The 20,570-nt window shown below is 39.3% G+C and overlaps 1 protein-coding gene and 1 pseudogene across 4 annotated transcripts in view; both read left to right on the top strand.

Annotated features, from left to right (window-relative positions):
• LOC139716797 (uncharacterized) overlaps positions 1-20,570 on the top strand; it is a 194,949-nt gene that overhangs the window by 75,988 nt on the left and 98,391 nt on the right. For all 4 annotated transcript variants that reach the window (XM_071628325.1, XM_071628326.1, XM_071628328.1 and 1 more), the window contains one exon: positions 5,664-5,753. In XM_071628325.1, the coding sequence (XP_071484426.1) occupies positions 5,664-5,753 (90 nt within the window). The remainder of the gene's footprint in view (positions 1-5,663; positions 5,754-20,570) is intronic.
• LOC139716856 (uncharacterized) lies at positions 8,987-11,451 on the top strand (annotated as a pseudogene).

Genomic DNA, 20,570 nt, shown 5'->3' with positions numbered 1-20,570 from the left:
TCATAACTTTTGAAACGGATAGTCCGATTTTCCCCAAACTTTCACTGATGTGTTCTACTAATATTGCTGCATTCACTCAATCAATGTGTATATGAGGGTGAATTTGTCCTTTCAACTATCAGCTGAATTTATTGTACATTTACTGATCTATGACTGTGTCACTGTATTGTACTCCATCCTAGTTTTATGGTAATTGGCCTGCAAACAATGCATCTTTGCACATTGTTGTGAAGTCATATTATTGTATAAATCTTCAAGTGGTACACGCTGTACCTCATTCAGATTGTAAAATGTCACTGGGCTTGTCAGCATACGTAATAACTCTTACTGTGTGTGTATATACAAGGCTGTCAGTACCTGTTTTATATCATGTGTGAAAGGACCGGAACTGTCCACAGCAAAGCTTTGCGTTTCACGCTCAGTAGTGTCAACAAAGTATCCCCACTCATGTGTATCTACAACAGCCCATTGCTTCCCCAGTCCTTTCACACAGGGGTGAAATGTAACCCCCCTTTACAAAGGAGACACCCCATTGATTTCTACCAGTTAGAATTTTGGTCATCCCGTGTTGTGTTCGGTTCATCAATGGTCATTCGGTCACTACAGCTTGACCCTACTCTCAATGGTCCGGTCCGAGCCACTCACAGGCCAATTGAAAGATAAACAGGCTTTATATCCTCTGTCCTTTATTCGGCCTGGCAAGGAAATCCTCTGTGCTAGCACTGCTACTGGCTTGAAGAAGAACAAGGTGATTGCGCAGGGCCTGGGAATGTTTGCATGCAATCATAAACAAACTGAAGAAATCTAGAGCTACAGTTGTACTGTACGTAGGGTTCCCTCATATAATCATCATGATAGGTGTCAAAAATAGCACTACTCTGATCTAATTATGCCGATAATCATTATTGCTTTTTTCCAGCCCACTTTTAGTGAGACACATTAGGTGTCTACTTTGATATATTTGGGGAGGGGGTGGGGAGGAGGTGACTATTAAAGGAGTAACTTTAGCAAAGTTGGGAAGGAGCAGGCAGTGTACACTACCCATGTACAATTGTAGGAGGAGAGTAAAAGCGTGAATTGAGGGAGGGGTGGAAAAGAGTATTGAGGATAGACACTTTGTTTGGAGACCAGATAGAGTTTTTTTTTATATTATTATTATTGATATTATTAACTTAAGGAGAGGCATTATATTTTAGTGGAAAGATAGAATGTACATTCTATGTGTGTGTGTGTGTGTGTGTGTGTGTGTGTGTGTGTGTGTGTGCGTGTGTGCACATGTATTTCATGTCATTCTCTTATAAACATTGTATGATTTGGAAAAAAACTCAAATATATTGTACTGTATGTTGGAAAAATGATTCAGGAGCACAAGAAAGAAGAATACAGCTGCTTTGTTTTTGTTGTTGGTAATATTAATATTATTGTTAATATGGATTTGATATTGAATGAAACTCAAATCAAGAATATTATAAAACAACAAAAAAAAGTATACAGTAACATACATTGTACAGTATCGGGGGACTGATTAGAGTATATGGCTACCACAGAGTACAGCTTCATGATGTACAGTAGTAGATTTGATGAGAAGAGAGGTAGAAGAAATTTGGCATAAAACATTTACAACAAAATTGTATCATGACCGAGAGGTGGATTCATGTTGAACCTGTGCCACTGCTGTTATCGATGCCCTTGGATCATCTATGATGTTTGTGCATACTATCTACACAGGATGTGGTTAGTGTACAAACCTCGGGCTTCCTATTAAAATAGGTCTAGAATATGACTATCAAACGTAAAACATGCCAGTTAGCTGTCATTCAGCACTATCCCTTTATAGCTGTCAGTCTGTTATACAAGCTGTATGTGTGTGTGTGTGTGTGTATCTGGTTTGTGTCTATGCTTGTGTACATTTTCATGTGATTTTGAAGGCTGTTCGGTACCATTTCCATATCTGGCAATTTCAATTTTTGTATTACCGTCACAGCAAAAAGTAAAGAAATGAAAAAAAAAATATATATCTAATAGGCCTATAGTGCAAATTACGGAGAGTTGTGAGTTTGTTGATCAAAATCTTTGTTTATTCTTGGTTATGAACTATGTTTATTGTTCTTTTAGTATTCGATATTATACTTTTACAGGTAATTGTATTTGTGATCTTGTGATTTTTGTTGCTGTTGTTGTTGTTGCTTGTATCAAAAGTCATCCACTAAAAAGCACTCACTGAAAGCAGTACCTGTGAATGGGACAGAAAAGAGGACCTTACCCTTGTCAGGGAGGTGAGACAAAGCGGTTTGGCAAAAACTTCCAGCAGCTGTCTGGGAAGATATTTTTGCTGAATTGTGATATATTTTTTCCAGGTTAGAGAAATGTCGTCATTGGTGAGAGCTGGCTCTCTGTCGTTCATTTCTCATTAGATCAGTTTTTCTTATCATATTTCTGCCAACATTTTCGTATGTATAGGGTGTGAAATCATGCAGTGTTGCCAAGAGGTAGTATGTTCTCAACCAATGACGCCAGCACAAGTCAACAATATTTCTATTTTCTTCCCCGTGATACCCTCCACTCTGACTTCAAAAGAACGTCATTTGGGTTGCTTGAGTTTCATTTCCTCCCCACTCCAGCACCCTTTCCCATAATTTGCAGTCAATCCCCCCCCCCCTCAATAATTGCAGTCAAACCACGCTTGCATCACAGAAAGTGTGAGTACTTCTTTTGCTATACAATAGCCAACACAGTCTCTCCAACCGTATTTCATCACGGGCGATTTGATATTTGTGCCCATTCTGTTGCCCCGGCAACCACTTGTGTTTATTTGATCGGGCATCTCGGCGTGTGAAGTATACTGAAAATGCGCAAGTATGCCTATTATGGCAATCAATAACAATATCCAACTCTGCTGAGGTAGAATCTCTTCGCAGATGGAGCGCGGGAATGAAATAGTCATAGCCAGAAAGAGCAATAATGTCCACCATGGTGGAATGGATTTGAGAATATGTTACAAGGAAAAGATAGATAGAGAAGAGAGAGAGAGAGAGAGAGAAGGTGACAAAAAATAACAAAGAGAAAGAAAGAAATAGAGAGATGAAAAAAGATAGAGGGAGAGAGAGATCATAGAGAGGGAGTTATAAAATGAAAGAAAAGAAAGGAAAAAACTATAAGAAATGATGTCATATTGCACAACAAGGTATCAAAATACAGTATGTACCATCTCCACATTTTCAGTTGAAAGTACAGTGTATCGACATCCCAAATAGATCTATGCTTATTATTGAAATGTACGAGTGGTTCTACCTCCAACTATGTGACAATGTAATGCTGTATTTGGGTGAGTGCAATATTACAAGGATGGTGTCAGGATCTGTGTTTTGTTGATAAACTTGGGGTGTCTTGTGAAAAATTATGCATGCATGGTTTTGAAGACAACAAGAACATCTAGCGTACATCTTGGTCATAACTTCTAGCAGTTACAATACTGAAGCAATTTACCCTTTAAGTTTGCTTTGTTCACAGATGGGCTCAGATGTCTTGAAACTAGTTGTCAGTGCATAGAGATTAACTAATCCCCCTAATCCCTATTGTGTCACCATAAACTTCATGTTGGACTGAGGCACATTGCTGCATCTGAGTGAGCTTGCTAATATACAATGAGGTCAAGTTTGGATAGATTACTTAATACAGATGAAAAAAGTTTGGCAAGTTCAGCATATCATCTGCACAGAACTGGGCATTAGCTGTGTGACATCAACACCCTGTTAATCCTAGCCTCCCTCAAGCAGAACAGGAAAAATAGTGAGGAGATATCACCTTGTTGCCTCAAGAGAAACAAGAGGAAGATCAAGGAGATATCACCTTGTTGCAGGGAGCAGATGAAAGCCTGCAGAATGAAATTAATCTAACCCTCATGTCATGACACTAGTATAGAAACATTATAAGGTCCTTAGGGAGGCATAATAGATTATACGTCTTGGCATTGCCACAGGAAATCCTGTGCGGTGTGAGTGACACGGGACGGAATTCGACATTTGATGCCTGTAACAACAATTGTCCCAGGCAGCCCAGAGTAATGTAAGAAATAGCCCCAACTTTTAAGATATATTAAAGTCATTTAAACTTTGCGATGCCAATGTCACAGATTTTTTTTTCAGGTAATACCTTGTCAGTAGGTGTACCAGTTGGGCAAAATTTGATCCAGAATGCCAATGAAACATGACACCCTGCTTGCTTCTACAGCACAGATATTAACCCATTGAGGATGGACTGTTTTTGCTATAACACGCATTTCCCATAGACACCTGCCCGAGTATACTCGGGACTCATCCCCAATGGGTTAAAGTCAGAGGCCTAGTACTCTGCTCCACACATTCAATGTAAGAAATTATAGGATATGAAGTGTATCCCTTTTAATAATTTCTTAGCTCTCTCCTTCTGTCTGTATGTCAGTCTGTCTGGCTGTCTCTCTCTCTCTTTTTTTTTTTTAAATTGAAGTACACCATCTGTAGATGATTCCACAAAGACAATTAAGGACAAATTCACCTTCATAGACATGTGGGTTGAGAGAATGCAGCAATATTAGTACTGTAGAACACATCAGTGAGAGTTTGAGGAAAATTGGACAATCCGTTAAAAAGTTATGAATTTTTGAAATTTCTGCTCAGTCACGACTGGATGACAAGACTACAGATAGATTGTGATGTCACATGTGTACAACTCTATAAAGAAAGAATAAAGAAAATTCAACATATTTCCATTTTTCTCGCATAACAAAAGAACACTCAACTTCTCTCTTTCGGGAGGCAGGGGGAATAATATTACCCCTCACATACGTCAGTAACGAGTCGAAGTAATGTGCACTTTATTCAAAAAGTAAAGTTTTGTGAAATTCTCTTTTTATTTTCCTTATATCGTCGTACGCATGTGACATCATACACCGTAGTAGTCTTCTCGTTCAGCAGTGATTGCGCAGACACTTTAAAAATTCATAACTTTTGATAGATTGTTTGATTTTCCTCAAACTTCCACCAATGTGTTCTGCTAATATTGCTGCATTCTCTCAAACCTTATGTATACAATGAAGGTGGACTTGTCCTTTAAGGTTTGGATTGAAAGGTATTCTCTCCCCCTACCAGTAAACTGATGCTCATACTTTAATACTACATATTTGTAGTCATATGAATATTTCCTGACTAGCAATGGAATACAAGTGTGAAATTCTGGATAATGTGTCACAAAATGAATTTTTTTGTCATCGATGTTTGGATTCTGCTTGTATGGAGGTGCATCCTCATCACTGATATGGTATTTACATGTACAAGATGAAAGATAATCAAGCTATGCACAAATGCACCATGCCATGCTGAATACTGTTATTGTTCTCCCAAATAGTTTGGATATATGTTTGAAAAGATGAGCCCATCTTTCCGTGACTGTACAGCAACCAAGTACAACCGGAAAAATGAGCTCTTAGTACAGTGAAGTTTGAGGGCTTGGTTTGCTTAAAAAAAAGGACGAGACAAATCTAATCAAAATTTTATGTGATTGTTACAAGAACTTCATCTTTGTTTGAGATGAGATACTGTAGCCTTTCACTATTTGTTGAGGCGTCGGTGTTTGGTTAAAGGATGAATGTTTCATGCGTTTTCTGCTCGTTGTTTTAATCTGTACAGGAAGCCTTACTCTCCCTGGGTGCCGTGAATAGTCTCGAGTCAGCAGAGGGGGCTATACGAGACGTCTACAGTTCCTGCTTCACAAATGTGGTGAGTCGTAAGATCCCTCTGTTTTGAAGAGCAACCAAGATATCAGTACAGGGACAGTATAGTTTCAGTTGAGATGGGGGGTTCAGATTTTACCTTTATCAAGGTCTATAATTAGAAACCACTTAATACGAAAAACATACAATTCTAGGATGAATTTAAAGTTAATTTTTTGAAAATCAGTTTTGAAATTGCTTAGATATCCAAAAACACAGTGAAACAAAGTACCGGTATTCTAAACAAAAGGTGGATCCCACCTTTCATTAGGACTTCTTTCTTTTTCGATATCTCAGCCATTTTATTTAAGACAAATTTTCATCACATAAACTTTGAATTCCTCTTAGAATGGTATGCTCTTTCATATAATTCATAAGTGGTTTCTCATTATCTCACAAAAAGTTAAAACCTGAATTCCCCATCTCAACCAAAACTATACCATCCCTTTTAATATTACCCTTTACTGTACTTTGTGTGCTGTTTGGCATCGTACAAGCTGGAGTGCTCTCTTTGCTAATGAGCATGGATGTCTTGGAACTAGTTGTAAATGAGTAGAGATTAAAGCCAAAACATAGTTCTGTTACGCCTGCAAAAGTTGTCAAATTTCGCTCCTAAATGTGAACGTTTGCCTAGGAAATGTGCGGAATAACGCCGTAATAACAAGATATTCGATGGGTAACGACGAAAATGCAAAATATTAACCAAAAAGGTTCAGTCTCAGAACTTATACCCGAATGGGGTCAGGCTTAACTCGGACTCGGGGATAACTCGGCCTCGCTTTGACGGCGGGTTGAGTTGTCTTGGTTGTCCCTCGTTTGCCGCTCTGGATTGTACAGTGTTGTAATATGGGAGCGGCCTGTATAGCGCTTCGCGTTCTGGCTACTCGCAGTAATGCAATGGTCCGAGTTGTTACAACGCGCGCATCAAAAAAACCTTTTGGAGCGCATGCAAAATTAGTGTGCGCCTATCAAGCACCTCTACAAACAATCAAAGACGCATGATAAACAACAACAAAAACTTCAAAGACAACGCGTCTCAGCAACTGAGGTGATGTGCGTATAGGAGCCTACACTTGAGGACCGCGCGCTGTCCATTTGTTTCGTACAGGATTAGCACGTACTTTCCTGTCTGTTCAGTTAGGCCTCGTTTGGTATTATACAGTAAAAAACATGCCGATCACGAACTGCATGTAAATTGTCTGAAATAGGGTTGAGTTTTCCCTGAGACCGAGTTAGTCTGGATCCTTCTGGAATAAAAGTCGGTTTTCCGACTTTTATTATTTTTTCTTTTTCTTTTTTATTATTATTTTTCTCAAAATACTCCAAAAGCCAGGTAAGTTTCTTTGTAGGCTCTTTTGATATATTGCAAGCAAATATGAAATGGTGCCAGACGGGTTTTCAAACCCTTACCAAAACTATGTTTTCACTTTAACTAATCCCGTAATCTCTCTTATACCACTCTGGCCTATCTGTTTAAGCATTTCTATGCCAGTAAGTCCAATGTGCACGCCTCTCACACACAAACCTGTAGGCAGGTAATATTGTGTGGCATGCAGCGGGTTAATAGACTGAGGCACATTGCTACACCTGAGTAAGCTTGCTTACTTTACAAACTAGAAAAGCACTCTGAGAGCGCAGACCTCCGCCAAGCATGCAAATCATTTTCACCACTGATCTTGTTCTTCCGTAGAGATATCAGTGATTTCCACCCATATGCATTGTGTGCTGAAAGTTGCCAGATTTCCCAATATAGAAGCCTTTGTTACGTCATAAACCCTCAGCTGCACGGCGCGCCTCACCCCAGCAAAAACTAGAGCACGCACTTTAGTGCGCACAGGCAAACCTCAAATACGCGCAGCCTGAACTCCCAAGTTCATCGACCCTGCCTGCCATAATGTCAAAAATCCTTCATAAATTCCCCAAAAATTCTCGGATCACTGCCAAAAGTTAATTGTTTGGTACTTGCATAGCTGCCAAGTATTACGAAAAATTCGTAAATATTACGAATTTTTACCTATTTTACGAAAATACGAATGCACCTTTAAATTTTACGAATATGAGCGCCATTATACATGTATTATACTATGCCCATTCACGCGTGTGTTATACAACATGTCAGCGCAATTCTATCCACGTACGTACGTGCACATGCATGGCGTGGACCATTACTGTAACTGTGCGAAGAGACGATAGATTGCTGTGTACTGTATGTAGCATGCAGTGTGCACCGCGCGCACCGATGCTACATTCCCCCGTGACTACGGTACTACAGTCACAGCTGTACTACGTATTTGAGTGCTTGTACTCGCAGTCGAGTCGCTCGCTACGTCGCTTGTCGTACGCTGGCATAGCAAGCTATGTAGCAGAGGCTTTGGATGAAAGCAGTGAATGTGTACTACAGTAAAGTAACCTGCTGCGGACCGCGAATTTAAGAACCCGCGAATACTGTTTACGTGGTTTCTTTCGCAGTGGTTTTAGCCGCTCAGCGCGAAAAATTAATCGCGCGAAAATATTGACGTTTACAGTATACCACGCTCGTACGTGTAGACGAAAACAGCGCATTCGTTTGAAGGTAAGAGGCCATTCATAGTACATGCATGTTGATGTTAGTGCATACACACTGCCTATGTATAGCTTTATGATGATTGCAAGTGCGGTGCACCGATGTGTATTGTGTGTGATGCAGTACAGTTGCGATGTTGCTAGCGAACGTTCGACGCTATCTTCTCACTTCTTCTTTTCTAGTTTTGACTTTTGGACAATAAATGACAGAGAATGGATCGTAAAAAGGGACAGTGTTACAATAGCAAATACGAAACAGAGTTCGACTTCATCACAAAATCTGGAAAGAGCAAACAGCATGCATTTTGTAAGATATGTCGCCGGGATATTTCAATCGCTCATGGTGGCCGCAGTGACATCATTTTGCATAGGAAATCAAAACTTCACATCGGTAATTTTGAGTCTGAATCTTCATCCACACCCAAGATAACATCATGGATGTCAACTTCGCAGGATTTAAATGTTACGCGAGCTGAGTGCTTGTTTACATCATTCTACTTGGAGCACAACATTCCTCTTTCTGCTGCTAGTCATATGGGGCCATTGTTACGGAAAGCCTTTCCAAATTCGGAGGAGGTGAAGAAATTTTCAAGTGCAAGGACCAAAACTTCCTGTCTAGTTAAAGAAATGGCCAAAGATGAACAAGAACGGATTGCTTTAGCAATGAAAGCAGGACCCTTTGCAATTTCAACTGATGGGAGTAATACAAGCACCAGTAAATTGTACCCAATAGTTATCAACTACTTTGACGGTAAGCAAATTTCTTGTTCTATTTTCTCCCTTCAAAACTTGGAAGAAGCGGGAACTGGCGAAAACATTGCGCAGCTGCTTATAGCAGAAATGCAAAAGCATAGTATCCCATGGCAAAACTGTACAGCATTGGGGTCAGACAATGCAGCGGTCATGACAGGTGTGAAGAAAGGAGTGGGAGCATGCCTCAAAAAATGTCAGCCAGAGCTCATTGTGCTTGGTTGTCCAAATCATCTCATTGATCTTGCCGCCAAAGCTGGATCATCAGCGTTACCATGCTCAATAGACTCGCTTCTCATTGATGTGTTCTATTATCTTGAAGCCAGCGTAAACAGGAAACTTAATCTCAGAAAGTTCCAAAAGCTCCTTGGTACTGAAGTGCAAGCAATCTTGAAACATGCTTGTACTCGCTGGCTGAGCTTGGGACAGTGTTTACCACGATTTCTCCAGCAGTGGGAAGCTCTCATTCTCTTTTTTGAGGAGGAAGTGGCTCAGCAGCAGAAGCCTGTTAAAGAGACCAAGACAACACCCAGTATCAAGACCAACCTTGTACCGAAGAAAGCAAATCCAACTTTGAAAAGCAAACCTGCTCAGGAACCTGCGTGTGTCTCCCAGCAGAAGAAGCTTGCTCCACAAACCAGCAAGGCCAAGATCACATCAAGCCTCCAGAAGTTTCGTATTCCAAAGAAGGTATCTGCAATTCATGCAAAACCAGATGTAACTGTAAGCAAACCTCAACTGCTTCAGCCGGAGGTGAGTGCATCATCATCACAGCCTCAACGAGTAAATGTGTCTGCAGCAAGTGATTCAGTTGGACAGAAACGGCATGGTGATAATGTAAACGTACATGTACCTCACCAGAAGAAACAAAAGACTTGTACAGAAGGACCTTCTGCTAAGGCAGTATGCACATTGAAGCTGAAGCCTGGAACTTCAAGTCATCCTAGCAAATGTACTACAGGAGTGACCAGAAAATCTACTGCAAAGAAAACAAGCTCACACATACTCACACCTGAGACTTCAACTAAACTTAGTCAAGGTACCAGCAATGTAACTGAAAAGGAAGAAACAAGACCTGTGAGAATTCTGAAGACACTGAAATCAAAGCTGAAGTTGGCCATTGCACAATTTCTGAGCCAAAGTATTACTTCATTTGACAGGAAAAGTGTCATCCTCCAGACCAGAAGTCCTCTTATCCACAGACTTAAAAGAGAACTTGAAAACCTACTGCGTGATCTGTACAGCAAATTTGTCACTCCACAAGCCATTATGGCAGTCACTGATCTGACCCTTCTTGATTACAAAAAGAAGGAGAATCTTAGAGAAGAAAGTGAGATTGTCATAGGAAGTGAAGCAAGAGAGACTGTGAGCACATTGGACAAGGCTGATCGCCAACAGTTTTATGCAGCAGTATACTCTTATTACTCAAAGGCATGTGACTACATTGTTGCAAAATTTCCACTGAAATCCAATGTCATCATCCATGCACAGGTTGCAGATATTTCATGTAGAATGGATGTCAAATTCACCTCTGTGAAGTTTTTCATTGACAAGTTTCCGTGCATGTTACTCGTCAAAGAAGGAGAAGACAGACATAGTGCGATGGATGCAGTGGAAAACCAGTTTGTGAGCTATCAAATTGCTCAGATTCCAGACTCAGTGCTAAGAGAAGAAGGAGCTGACAAGCAATGGGCAGTTATGATGACACAGAAGGGTGCATCAGGTGAACTGAGCTATGATAGACTTGGAAGAGTAATGCTAGGGATCCTGACAATACCACATACAAACGCGGAGTGTGAACGGGTGTTCAGCCAAGTACGCAAGAACAAAACTGATTTCAGAGGATCAATGAGTGATGAAACTCTGTCAAGTTTACTAATCACCAAGGCTCAGCAGACAGGACCTTGCTACTTGAGAGACTTTGATGACAAATTTCTCAGGAGAGCTAAGTCAGCTACATGTAGAGCTCTCAATGAATAACAATCTATGTGTCATGAGGAAAGAAACTGATTTCAGACAGTCAACAAATGTTTGAACAATGCTACTGAAATAAACTCAACTTCACTTTTCCTCCAGTGAGAGCAGACAGGACCATTATACCTCAACAAATTAAGAACTTAAAGCAGCAGCTACATAGAGCTCTTAACACCTGTGCCTGTGGTAAGTTTTTTCTTTTTTCTTAAGGGCAGTAAAAATCCAAATGCATACTTTAATTAATGATATTTTGAATGGTCCATTTAATCATATTTTATTGTGTTATTCATTTATCTTCAGATTTATGAATATTTTGGGCAATAATTTTCTCAAACCTAAGATTCACCCTAAAAACAACTGAAAACCCCTGTAGATAATAGACTGGAGATCACATCTTTTAACAAATGGCTGATCTCAACTCTGTGTGATTTATATGTTAATTGTTATGTATGTGAAGAAATAGCTTAATAAGAAATAGCTTTGCATTGATGTAATCCAGGAATGGGGAGAAAGGTTAAAATGCTCCAAAAAAAGGCTCAGATTGCACCAGAGAGTGTCTAGAACCCCAGAGCTTCCAGGGCCCTTAAGCGGGCCCTGGACCCCGGCCGCAAGGACTTCGCGCTTCGCGCTCGTGATGTGCGCTTCGCGCACATTTCTGTGTTTTTTATCTGATCATTACTAATTTTGAATTTCAAATGTTGGCAGCTATGTACTTGTGTCATTCTTAACCTTTCCTGCAAGTTTCATCCCAATCCGTTCACCACTTTTTGAGTTATTTTGCACACGGACAAACGAACTAACGAACTAACGAACAAACCAATGGTAACGAAAACATAACCTCCTCCCTTGGCGGAGGTAACTAGTAGGTTGAGGTGTCAAGATTACTGAATTCTGATAAAAATGCTTGACAAATTTTATAGCTAAGTGTGTGGGCATCATGTTAACCCATTAAAGGGGAAGGCTAGTAACTGATCAGTGGGAATCAGCGGAAATGCTGGGAGATGATTGTTCCAATCCTTATGGGATTCATTCAAGAGTTAATTGTATATCTATTGTTGTGTGAAAATGATTTGCTTCACAACGGTCTCATATTCAAGTAATGTGCAGATTAATGCTCCGTCACTGACCAGGGACGCTAACCTGGAAGCTTTAAACTGCACATTACTTGAATATGAGACCATTCTGAAGCAAATCATTTTCACACAACAATAGATATACAATGAACTCTTGAAAGAATCCCATAAGGATCGGAACAGTCATCTCCCAGCATTTCCGCTGATTCCCACTGATCAGTTACTAGCCTTCCCTTTAAGGACGGGCTGATGTTGCTACAACACGCATTTCCCATAGACCCCTGCCCAAGTATACTTGGGACTCGTCCTCACTGGGTTAAGCTATGAAGTGAGATTATGAAATTCAAAGTATTCATATTTTTGCCTAGCATGACTGGAACGGATATTGCAACATTCCTCTACAAATGATTTGTGCTGATGGCAGGGCATGCAGCTCAATAAAACTTAATTGGGCAAACATGCTGTTAACATGTAATGACCCACTCACGGTGGTGAATTGAGAGTAGACAACCAACAGGGCAGTAACCCTACGCAATAACTTTGATATCTGGCTATGGTGGGCCATTTTGTTTACAGTTTGATGGGTACCATCATCAACAAAAGATGAAACTTTATGTAATAGTAGATGGAAAACATGAGATCTGTAACTTCTCAAACTCACTTTCCCCCCCAAAAAAAAGAAAAAAAGAAAAAAGAAGGTAGATTCCAAATGAAATGTGACCCACCACGACAAGAGGATCTGAAAGTCGCTGAGGGCTGAGCTGAGAAAATCAAGTTTAAAGTCAGATCATCAAAATTGGTCAAATTGACAAGATTTCTTTTTTTTGGCGTAATTTTGTAGTCTAATGTATCATCTATCATCTGCCGAAATTTCGAAACTAAGCGATCAAAAGAAGGTCAGAAATCAGTGTTTTTCTGGGGCATGATTTTCTGACTTTTAATGGAGCAGAAACGTGTCCAAAGATTTGGATTTAGCGTCACAGATAGACTCCTTCCCTAGCAATGAGAGAGTGATCTTTAATATTGGTCAGTGCATTGCATCCTGGTTTAGTACTGATTGGTCGTGCATAGACAGGTGTAGCCAAGCTTGAATGAACATTGCGAAGGTTGCTAGGAGCATACCTTGTATTGTCAGGAGGTGAAATGTGACCCGCTACAACAAAAGGATCCTAAAGTCGCTGACGAGCGAGCCGAGAAAATCGAGTTTGAAGTCAGATCATCAAAATCCGTCAAAACATTCAGATTTCTTTTTTTGACATAATTTTGTAGTCTAATGTATCTTCTATCATCTGCCGATATTTCGAAGCTAAATGATCAAAGGAAAGGCAAGAAATAACATTTTTCTGGCCCATGATTTTTCTACTTTCAACGGAACAGAAATGTGTCAGAAGATCTGGATTTAGTGGCGCAGCTAGACTCTGCCCCCAGCAACAAGGGAGTGATCTCATTGGTCAGTGCGTGGCATCCTGGTTACTGATTGGTCATGCGTAGACTGCTGGCGCTAAGCTTGAATGAACATCGCGAAGGTTGCTAGGAGCGTACCTTCTATTGTCAAATGGTGAAAACTGTCTTGCTTCTCCTTGATCATGATAGCGTAGGAAGGAAAACTTTGAAGGCGGTCTCTCGAAACGCTTTCTTAAACCACTTGACTAATAAAATCATCGATATCTCCGCAACCGAGTACTTTTATGAGTCATGTTATATATGACATCAGAGTAGAAGAGTAAGGGAATGATGTCATGTGATTTTCAGAAAATTGTCCTCCCCCGACTTTCGGATCTATTTGTTGCAGCGGGTCACAAATTGTCTTGCCCCCACTTGATCACGATTGTGTTGGAAGGAAAATTTTGGCGGCAGTTTTCTCGAAATTCTGATTTCCTGTTAAAGCCACTCGACATGCACTAATAGAATGATTGATATCTCTACAACTGTGTACATTATATGAGTCAATGTTATGAATGAAATTGAAGTGGAAGAGTAAGAGAATAATGTCATGTCATTTTCAGAAAATCGACCTCCCCAGACTTTCAGATATTTTTGTTGTTGCGAGTCACAAATGCACACATATTTACAGCCTAGCATTTCCTGTTGAGGTATTCACAGCTATTTTGTATCCTTAAAGAGTATACACATGATTCCAGGCAATATTTTCCTTTCCCAAAGTATGCTCAAGTGTAGAAGAGTGGGGATTTGATTGGTGATTTTCTGATGAAAATAATGCAGTGCAGCTGTTACTATTCTGTTGTCTTAAATTACAGAACATTTGAGGCTTGCTAGAGAAGACCAGGGACCTGTTGCATAAAACTTTTTTTTTTTCACCTGAGAAAAACTCTTGATTGATTTTTAACAGAATATTTCCTTTGTGAAGTCAATGGCAGAATCATGCTAACCTGAGTTTTCAGTTCTTGCAAGATTTTGTCCTCAGGTTAAATATTTTATGCAACTTGCTCTATGTATTTCTAGAGAAGAAGAAGAAGAAAAAGAAGAAGAAGAAGAAGAAGAAGAAGAAGGATTTCAAAAGACTCAATCTACAAACTTGTATGCATACGATGTCAAGCATCACCTTTGAACGTAAAATACTCACCTTCAGTGCACACAAAAATTATGCTAAGTACAAATAGTTTGAATTTTGATATCCACTCATAGGATAGGAATCTATGCACATTATGCATGTATTCAGAGTCCATGATAGCTCCCTGGTTGCGCTGAAGTGGAAATATTTTGACATTTTCTTGAAGAGTCTGTATACACTTTATACAATAGTCAGTGTGGAATAATTCTGCCTCGCGATGCTCAGTCTACTAGAGCAATTTCCTGTGTTTGAGCGGCTATGCCCAACCAAGCCTGATACCGCCTGCATTCAAAGGGAAGCTTGGCTATGTCTATATAGCTGACTATTAACTAAGAATTTATTATAGTAAATTCTCATTATAAATGCTTTTGACAAAAAAATTGAAAGTTATGTGGAGGCGGAGTGTGTAGATTTTTTTTTTTTAAATTTTGTATTTTTTCTTTTTTAAATAAAAGGAAAATGTTGGTAAAAAGCAACTACTCAGTCTAAGGCATCATAAGTGTATAACCGAATGAAGTGGTCCCACCTCACATCCAACTGGACCCCATGAAAGACCACCTAGTGCCGCTGAATATCATGATTTCATTTCAGACTTTGAACATGCATGTTGATGTTGAACATAATGTCATGTATCAAATGGTTATGCACCAGACCTTGTTTTTCTTACCCGTGATTGGCCGAGACGGCGCAAACAGCGAAGACAGTGAAGTTTGCGGGTTGAAACGCATTGCAGCGAAACATGAATGATGAACCAATTAGTGGTGATGGATGTAGCGACGAGTGCCAAACAATGCGGAACTGCAGAAAAAGAACATAACAGCTCTTCCACGAGGAATGTTGTTATTAACCCCCCCCCCCCCCACTTCTCTCCCAAACTACAATTACGTGCTAATGGCTGGGTTATAGTGTTATTGACTATTAACTTGCCTTTGGAAGAACTACTCTTTTTCTTTTCTTTTTTTTTCTCCATTTGATCATGACAATTCCAGGTAAAGCCCAAGAAGGAACACAGATGTAAAAGGAAAGAACTCAATTTTCAGTTGACATCTTTCCGGTGAACAGCAGATGTGACAGAAAAAAAAAAATCATGTAGTGTAAACCAAAAACAAAAAAGGAAAAGAACTGGCACATGAACGTTGTGTCCAGTTTTTGAAAGCAGGCAGTTGATAGAAACTGTAATTAGAACTTAAAATGTTTTAAATCACATCTGTGCCCATAGAAAGATGAGAAAAAAGTTTGTTGAATTTTAAATAGTTTTTGAATGAAGGAAATGACTTGCAGGAACCTGAATCATCCCTTTAAGAGATACAATTACTACTAAGTGATTTTGATGCAATATAAATGATTACTGATGTACATTTAGACATCAGTTGAAACATTAATACAACCTGATGAAGAGAAACATTAAATGGTGCTAGTCTGCAGTTACAGACATTTTGTCAAATGTGTTGAGTGTGCCCATTTATAATCCTTGCACAAATAACTGTGAGTGTCACAAAACTATGATATGCTTTATGAAGCAAAAAATCAGTAAGCAGTATTCAGCCTTCTCATGAAGGATTGCATATATACATGTATGATTCTTAGAATGATGTTTCTTTTTGATATTTCACTTGCTACCAAATGGGTTTTGTTTGGTAGGAATTAGGTGAACGAGGGAATTGTTGCTCTGTATGAGTGACTGGAATGTATACAGTTATTACATTCCTGTTCTGACATTGGTGGCTGTAATGAGCATCTGTACAGATAGAAACGTGATGCACATATTTAGCAATATGAGTCTTTAACTCTTAACCCGTTGAGGACGGACTGATTTGCTACAACACATATTTACCATAGACACCTGCCCGAGTATACTCGGGACTAGTCCTCAACGGGTTTAAGGAAGAGAGATTTGTGTTAACACCATGTGTATGTAGTCCTTGAAAGGACTTTTGTCTGGTGAGAGAAGATCAGAGAAAGAGAGAGAGAGAGAGAGAGAGAGAGGAGAGTTAAAGGAGGGAAGCGACATACAATACACGTAGGGAGAGTGTAAGGAAGGCAAGTTGTGAAAGTCGAAGGGCAGCGCTGAGCTGAAAGTTGAGGTTGCACGAATGGAGATATGGAAGAATAGGAGACAGGGACAGTTGTTGGGAAGAGTAGAGTGAGAATAGATGGTTTGGAAAGTACTGGGAGAAGAAGGATGAACCAGAAAGGAAGGAGGAGAGGGAGAAGGAGAAGGATGGAAAATCATGAAGATAAGAGAGAGAAGTGATGAAGATGTAAAATTGTGAATGATGTACAGTCAACTCTGTGCTAGTCGATCTTTATGGGCCGGGGGGGGGGGGGGGGGAACACATCGACTTCAAGGTGATATTCTGCTTCTGCGCAAGTCTGGTAGAAATTGACTTGAAATACGAGTATTGTCCCTGTTATAGAATGGGAGCACCATGTGGCTCCATCTGATACAGCTTTGTGAGAGTACAGATTGCCCGATGAACACAGGCATCCCGAGTAATGCTTAGGTTTGCATTGCAGAGACAAGAAGATTATTATTCCTTGATTAACTCTTTATTCAGACATGCATAAAAAGAACATTCACAGGAATACCGTCAAAACGAGATCGTCAGTTCCGACTAATCTACATCATTATGATTAAATGCCACTGTATACCCTTGAGCATCCTTGCGCTGGCTTTACACCTCAAATATTCCCTTAAAATAATGTACACTGTGTGCTCTGTGTACAGCATGTGTTGTACGATGACACAATGTTCATGATCAGATAAACGAGAAATGCGACAGGAGACTGAGAGTATTCTCGTGATTTATGAAAAATTTTTATTCTCATTGGCTCTGTGGTACAGTCTGCATTGTGCGATGACACAATATGGATGCACAGAAAACAGGAAAGGCGAAAGGAAAGTAACTAGAGTATTCTCCTGATCAAAAAAAAAAAAAATGTTATTCCCGATGCTTGTTGTTGGATGCAAATCATGTCACATGTTAATGAATCGTCACATCATCTACACGATTTGAAGAAAAAAAAAGCAAATTAAACGGACGTAAAAAAAAAAGAGACAGATCTGTTAGTGCCACTGATTCTCAGAAGTGTACACTCGGTGTATAAAGTTGCACCCTGACTTCGGCACCCAAATTAGAAGAAAAAATGCTAAAGAAAAAGAATACGAAGAAAAATAAAGTTGGTTCAGCATTAGTTACAGTTCTTTATTCCATTTCCAGATTAATGAATTGTATTTCGTTTTCGGACTTCTGAACCGCCAGAATAATGAACCCTATTTAAGTTTTGGAGAAAGGAACCTTCGGAATAAGGAACCTTGGTTCATTTTTGGATTAGCGAACCTTTGGAATAACGGCCCTTTGTAACAATGTTACAAATGTTCGGATTAATGAATCCCATTTCATTTTCTGATTAACGAAACATATTCTCAGGTAGAGGGAATATTTGTGTTTTGGAATAACGAACCTTTGGAATAACGAACCTTTGGAATAACAAACATTGTCCATGGCATCCTGCTGTCGCTGCTGCATAATAGCTTACTTGCATCAACAAGAAATGTGACTAAAAGTGTCTGTAATTACCTTTTATTTTGTGACAAATTGTCATTTGACAAATTGCCGATACTTATCACATTATTATGGTAAGTTTTCATCACAATTTATCTTTCCAAATTCTATTTCCAAAACAAAACCGTGCCTAATGGCAGCAGATTACGGATTTGAATCATGGATCACGGCATTTCATTCGGTTCTTGATTTAATCGCATCGCTATGAAGTGTGATAAGACTTCAGCCCAAAGGACACATTTGATAGTATACTCAATTTTATTAGGCAAATGTGTTTATTCCAGCTGATTTACATCCCCTACAAATGTGCCTGAAGCCGGTTGGGAGTAATGGCATTGGATTTGTCTTGTTGCTTTAATCACTCACAGCTGAACATTGCCTTCCGGCCTTCCAAGAAAAGAGTCATGAGTGTATGAGCGATATTTGTGTAGTCTTTATGACTAAGATTTTGTACAGGTTGTATGAAGCTACAAACATTATGCTCCTCTAGCTTGCGTAAACTTGTAAAGTTTTTCCCCAAACAACGTGAATGTGCCGGCGCTTTGACAGTGATTGTTTACACTTTGTGAAGTAGTTCAACTTAGGCAATGCAAGTGTAATGATTTTTCTGTGAAATTGTTCCAGAAATTGATTAACTTTGGCAATTAGTCAACGAAGAAAAATTGACTTGCACAGAGGAATATTCAACACACGTAAAGCCTATGAACAAAAATCTGACCTTTTAAACATTTTCATTAACTTGTCAATTATCTGACATAGTGTAGTATAAGCAGTCTGCTAACATGGAGTTTACTGTATCATGAAATGAAGCAAGAGAAAAAAAATGAAGTTAGTATTACAGAAATTAAATATCCGGACTATTGAGTATGAAATGAAAAACTGAAAGGTATTAGGGGAGGGATGGATCCTTACATGTTCATTACTATGACATCTCCCTAAAAAAGTAAAATGAAACTGACACATTTGCTGAACAGAAAATGTTTAGCGTGGCCTTTCTATCTAGTATTACGTGTTTATAAATATATACATATCTTTTTTCTTTTTTTTTTGTCTCTCAGGGTACATTTATCAGCTACAGTATATATTCATCTTGTAAAGGCCCAGTCAAAGTTTATTGTTTTGTTTTGCTTGTTGTTTTTTTAAGGATAATTTATTGCTGTAGGTGTATACAGTATAACTATTTTGGTCTTCACTTTTCCATTTTTTTCCACTACATATAGAAAAGTCTTATTTCTTGTCATATACAGGCAGAATTGTAAATCCAACAAAAGTATGGGGATGTGGGACTGATGCTGTATATGTGGGTCTAGTATAGCATTTTTGTATGTTTCACATGTTTTAAGTTTTAAAGTAAAGCATCACACTTTAATATTCAGTTTGTCCTTTATGTATAAGTCACAAAGCAATTTGAGAGGAAAGCATGAATGGAAAGAAAACTACAGGTTTTTTTTTGTTTTTCTTACAGTCTTTAAAAGCTATGCCCAGTATAAGGTTCTGATGCTGTACTGTACAGGTACACAATGTATGAATCTTGTCCTGTGATTTCTAAATCAACTTTTACGTGTTACCAGTGACTCTTTGTTTCTTTCTGTCTGCTTTTTAAAACAAGTGATCAATGCATATTGGCATATTAGGGCACTTTAACAAATTATGCAGTTGTGAGTGTTGGTGTATTATACATGCTCGCGGGCAAAAAACAACTTTTTATGCGAAGAATTGCAGGGATATAGGACTATCCTGGCAGGTTTCCATGGTGTTTTGCATTATGCTTGTACACTTCCCATCATGGAATATGCATGTAATACTGCCGGATGTGTGGCATTTTGCAGTACCTGGGTATGGCACCTGGAAATTTCAAACTTTCGCATGGAGGAGTCTTCAGAGGAAGAGAGAGAGAGAGAGAGAGAGAGAGAGAGAAAGAAAGAAAGAAAGAGTAAGAGAAAAATAGAGGTAGATAGACAATAGTTCATCATACATCGTAGACTTGAAAGCAAACAATGGCCAATTGCTGTGCATTGCCAATTATTGCCAATTATTCTTAATTGGAAGTAATCAATGGCTGATTAGAACCCCCCTCCCTTTCCTCCCAGCCCAGTGTATTGTAATAACCTTGCCCTTCCTACTTCGCCCCTGATGTAACCTCATCATTTACCCGAGGAGACGTTCAGATGGGGTACTGTCTCATTAGGGAATTTTTGATTGTCATGTTGGCACTGACCTTGTCCAGTCTTGTTTGTTGATGGCACATATCCCTACGGCTGATTCTTGTATCCTCGCAGAAGTCCTGGAGTCATTACCTGATTCAGCCCCAATTACAGAAGCTCATA

The sequence above is a fragment of the Diadema antillarum genome, unplaced genomic scaffold (genome assembly GCF_040938485.1).
Source record: "Diadema antillarum isolate AM-2024a unplaced genomic scaffold, OU_Dant_1.0 scf00000070, whole genome shotgun sequence".
Classification (NCBI taxonomy): Eukaryota; Metazoa; Echinodermata; class Echinoidea; order Diadematoida; family Diadematidae; genus Diadema; species Diadema antillarum.
The sequence above is the reverse complement of the archived record's forward strand: the minus strand, read 5'-3'. Positions and strand labels throughout refer to the sequence as shown.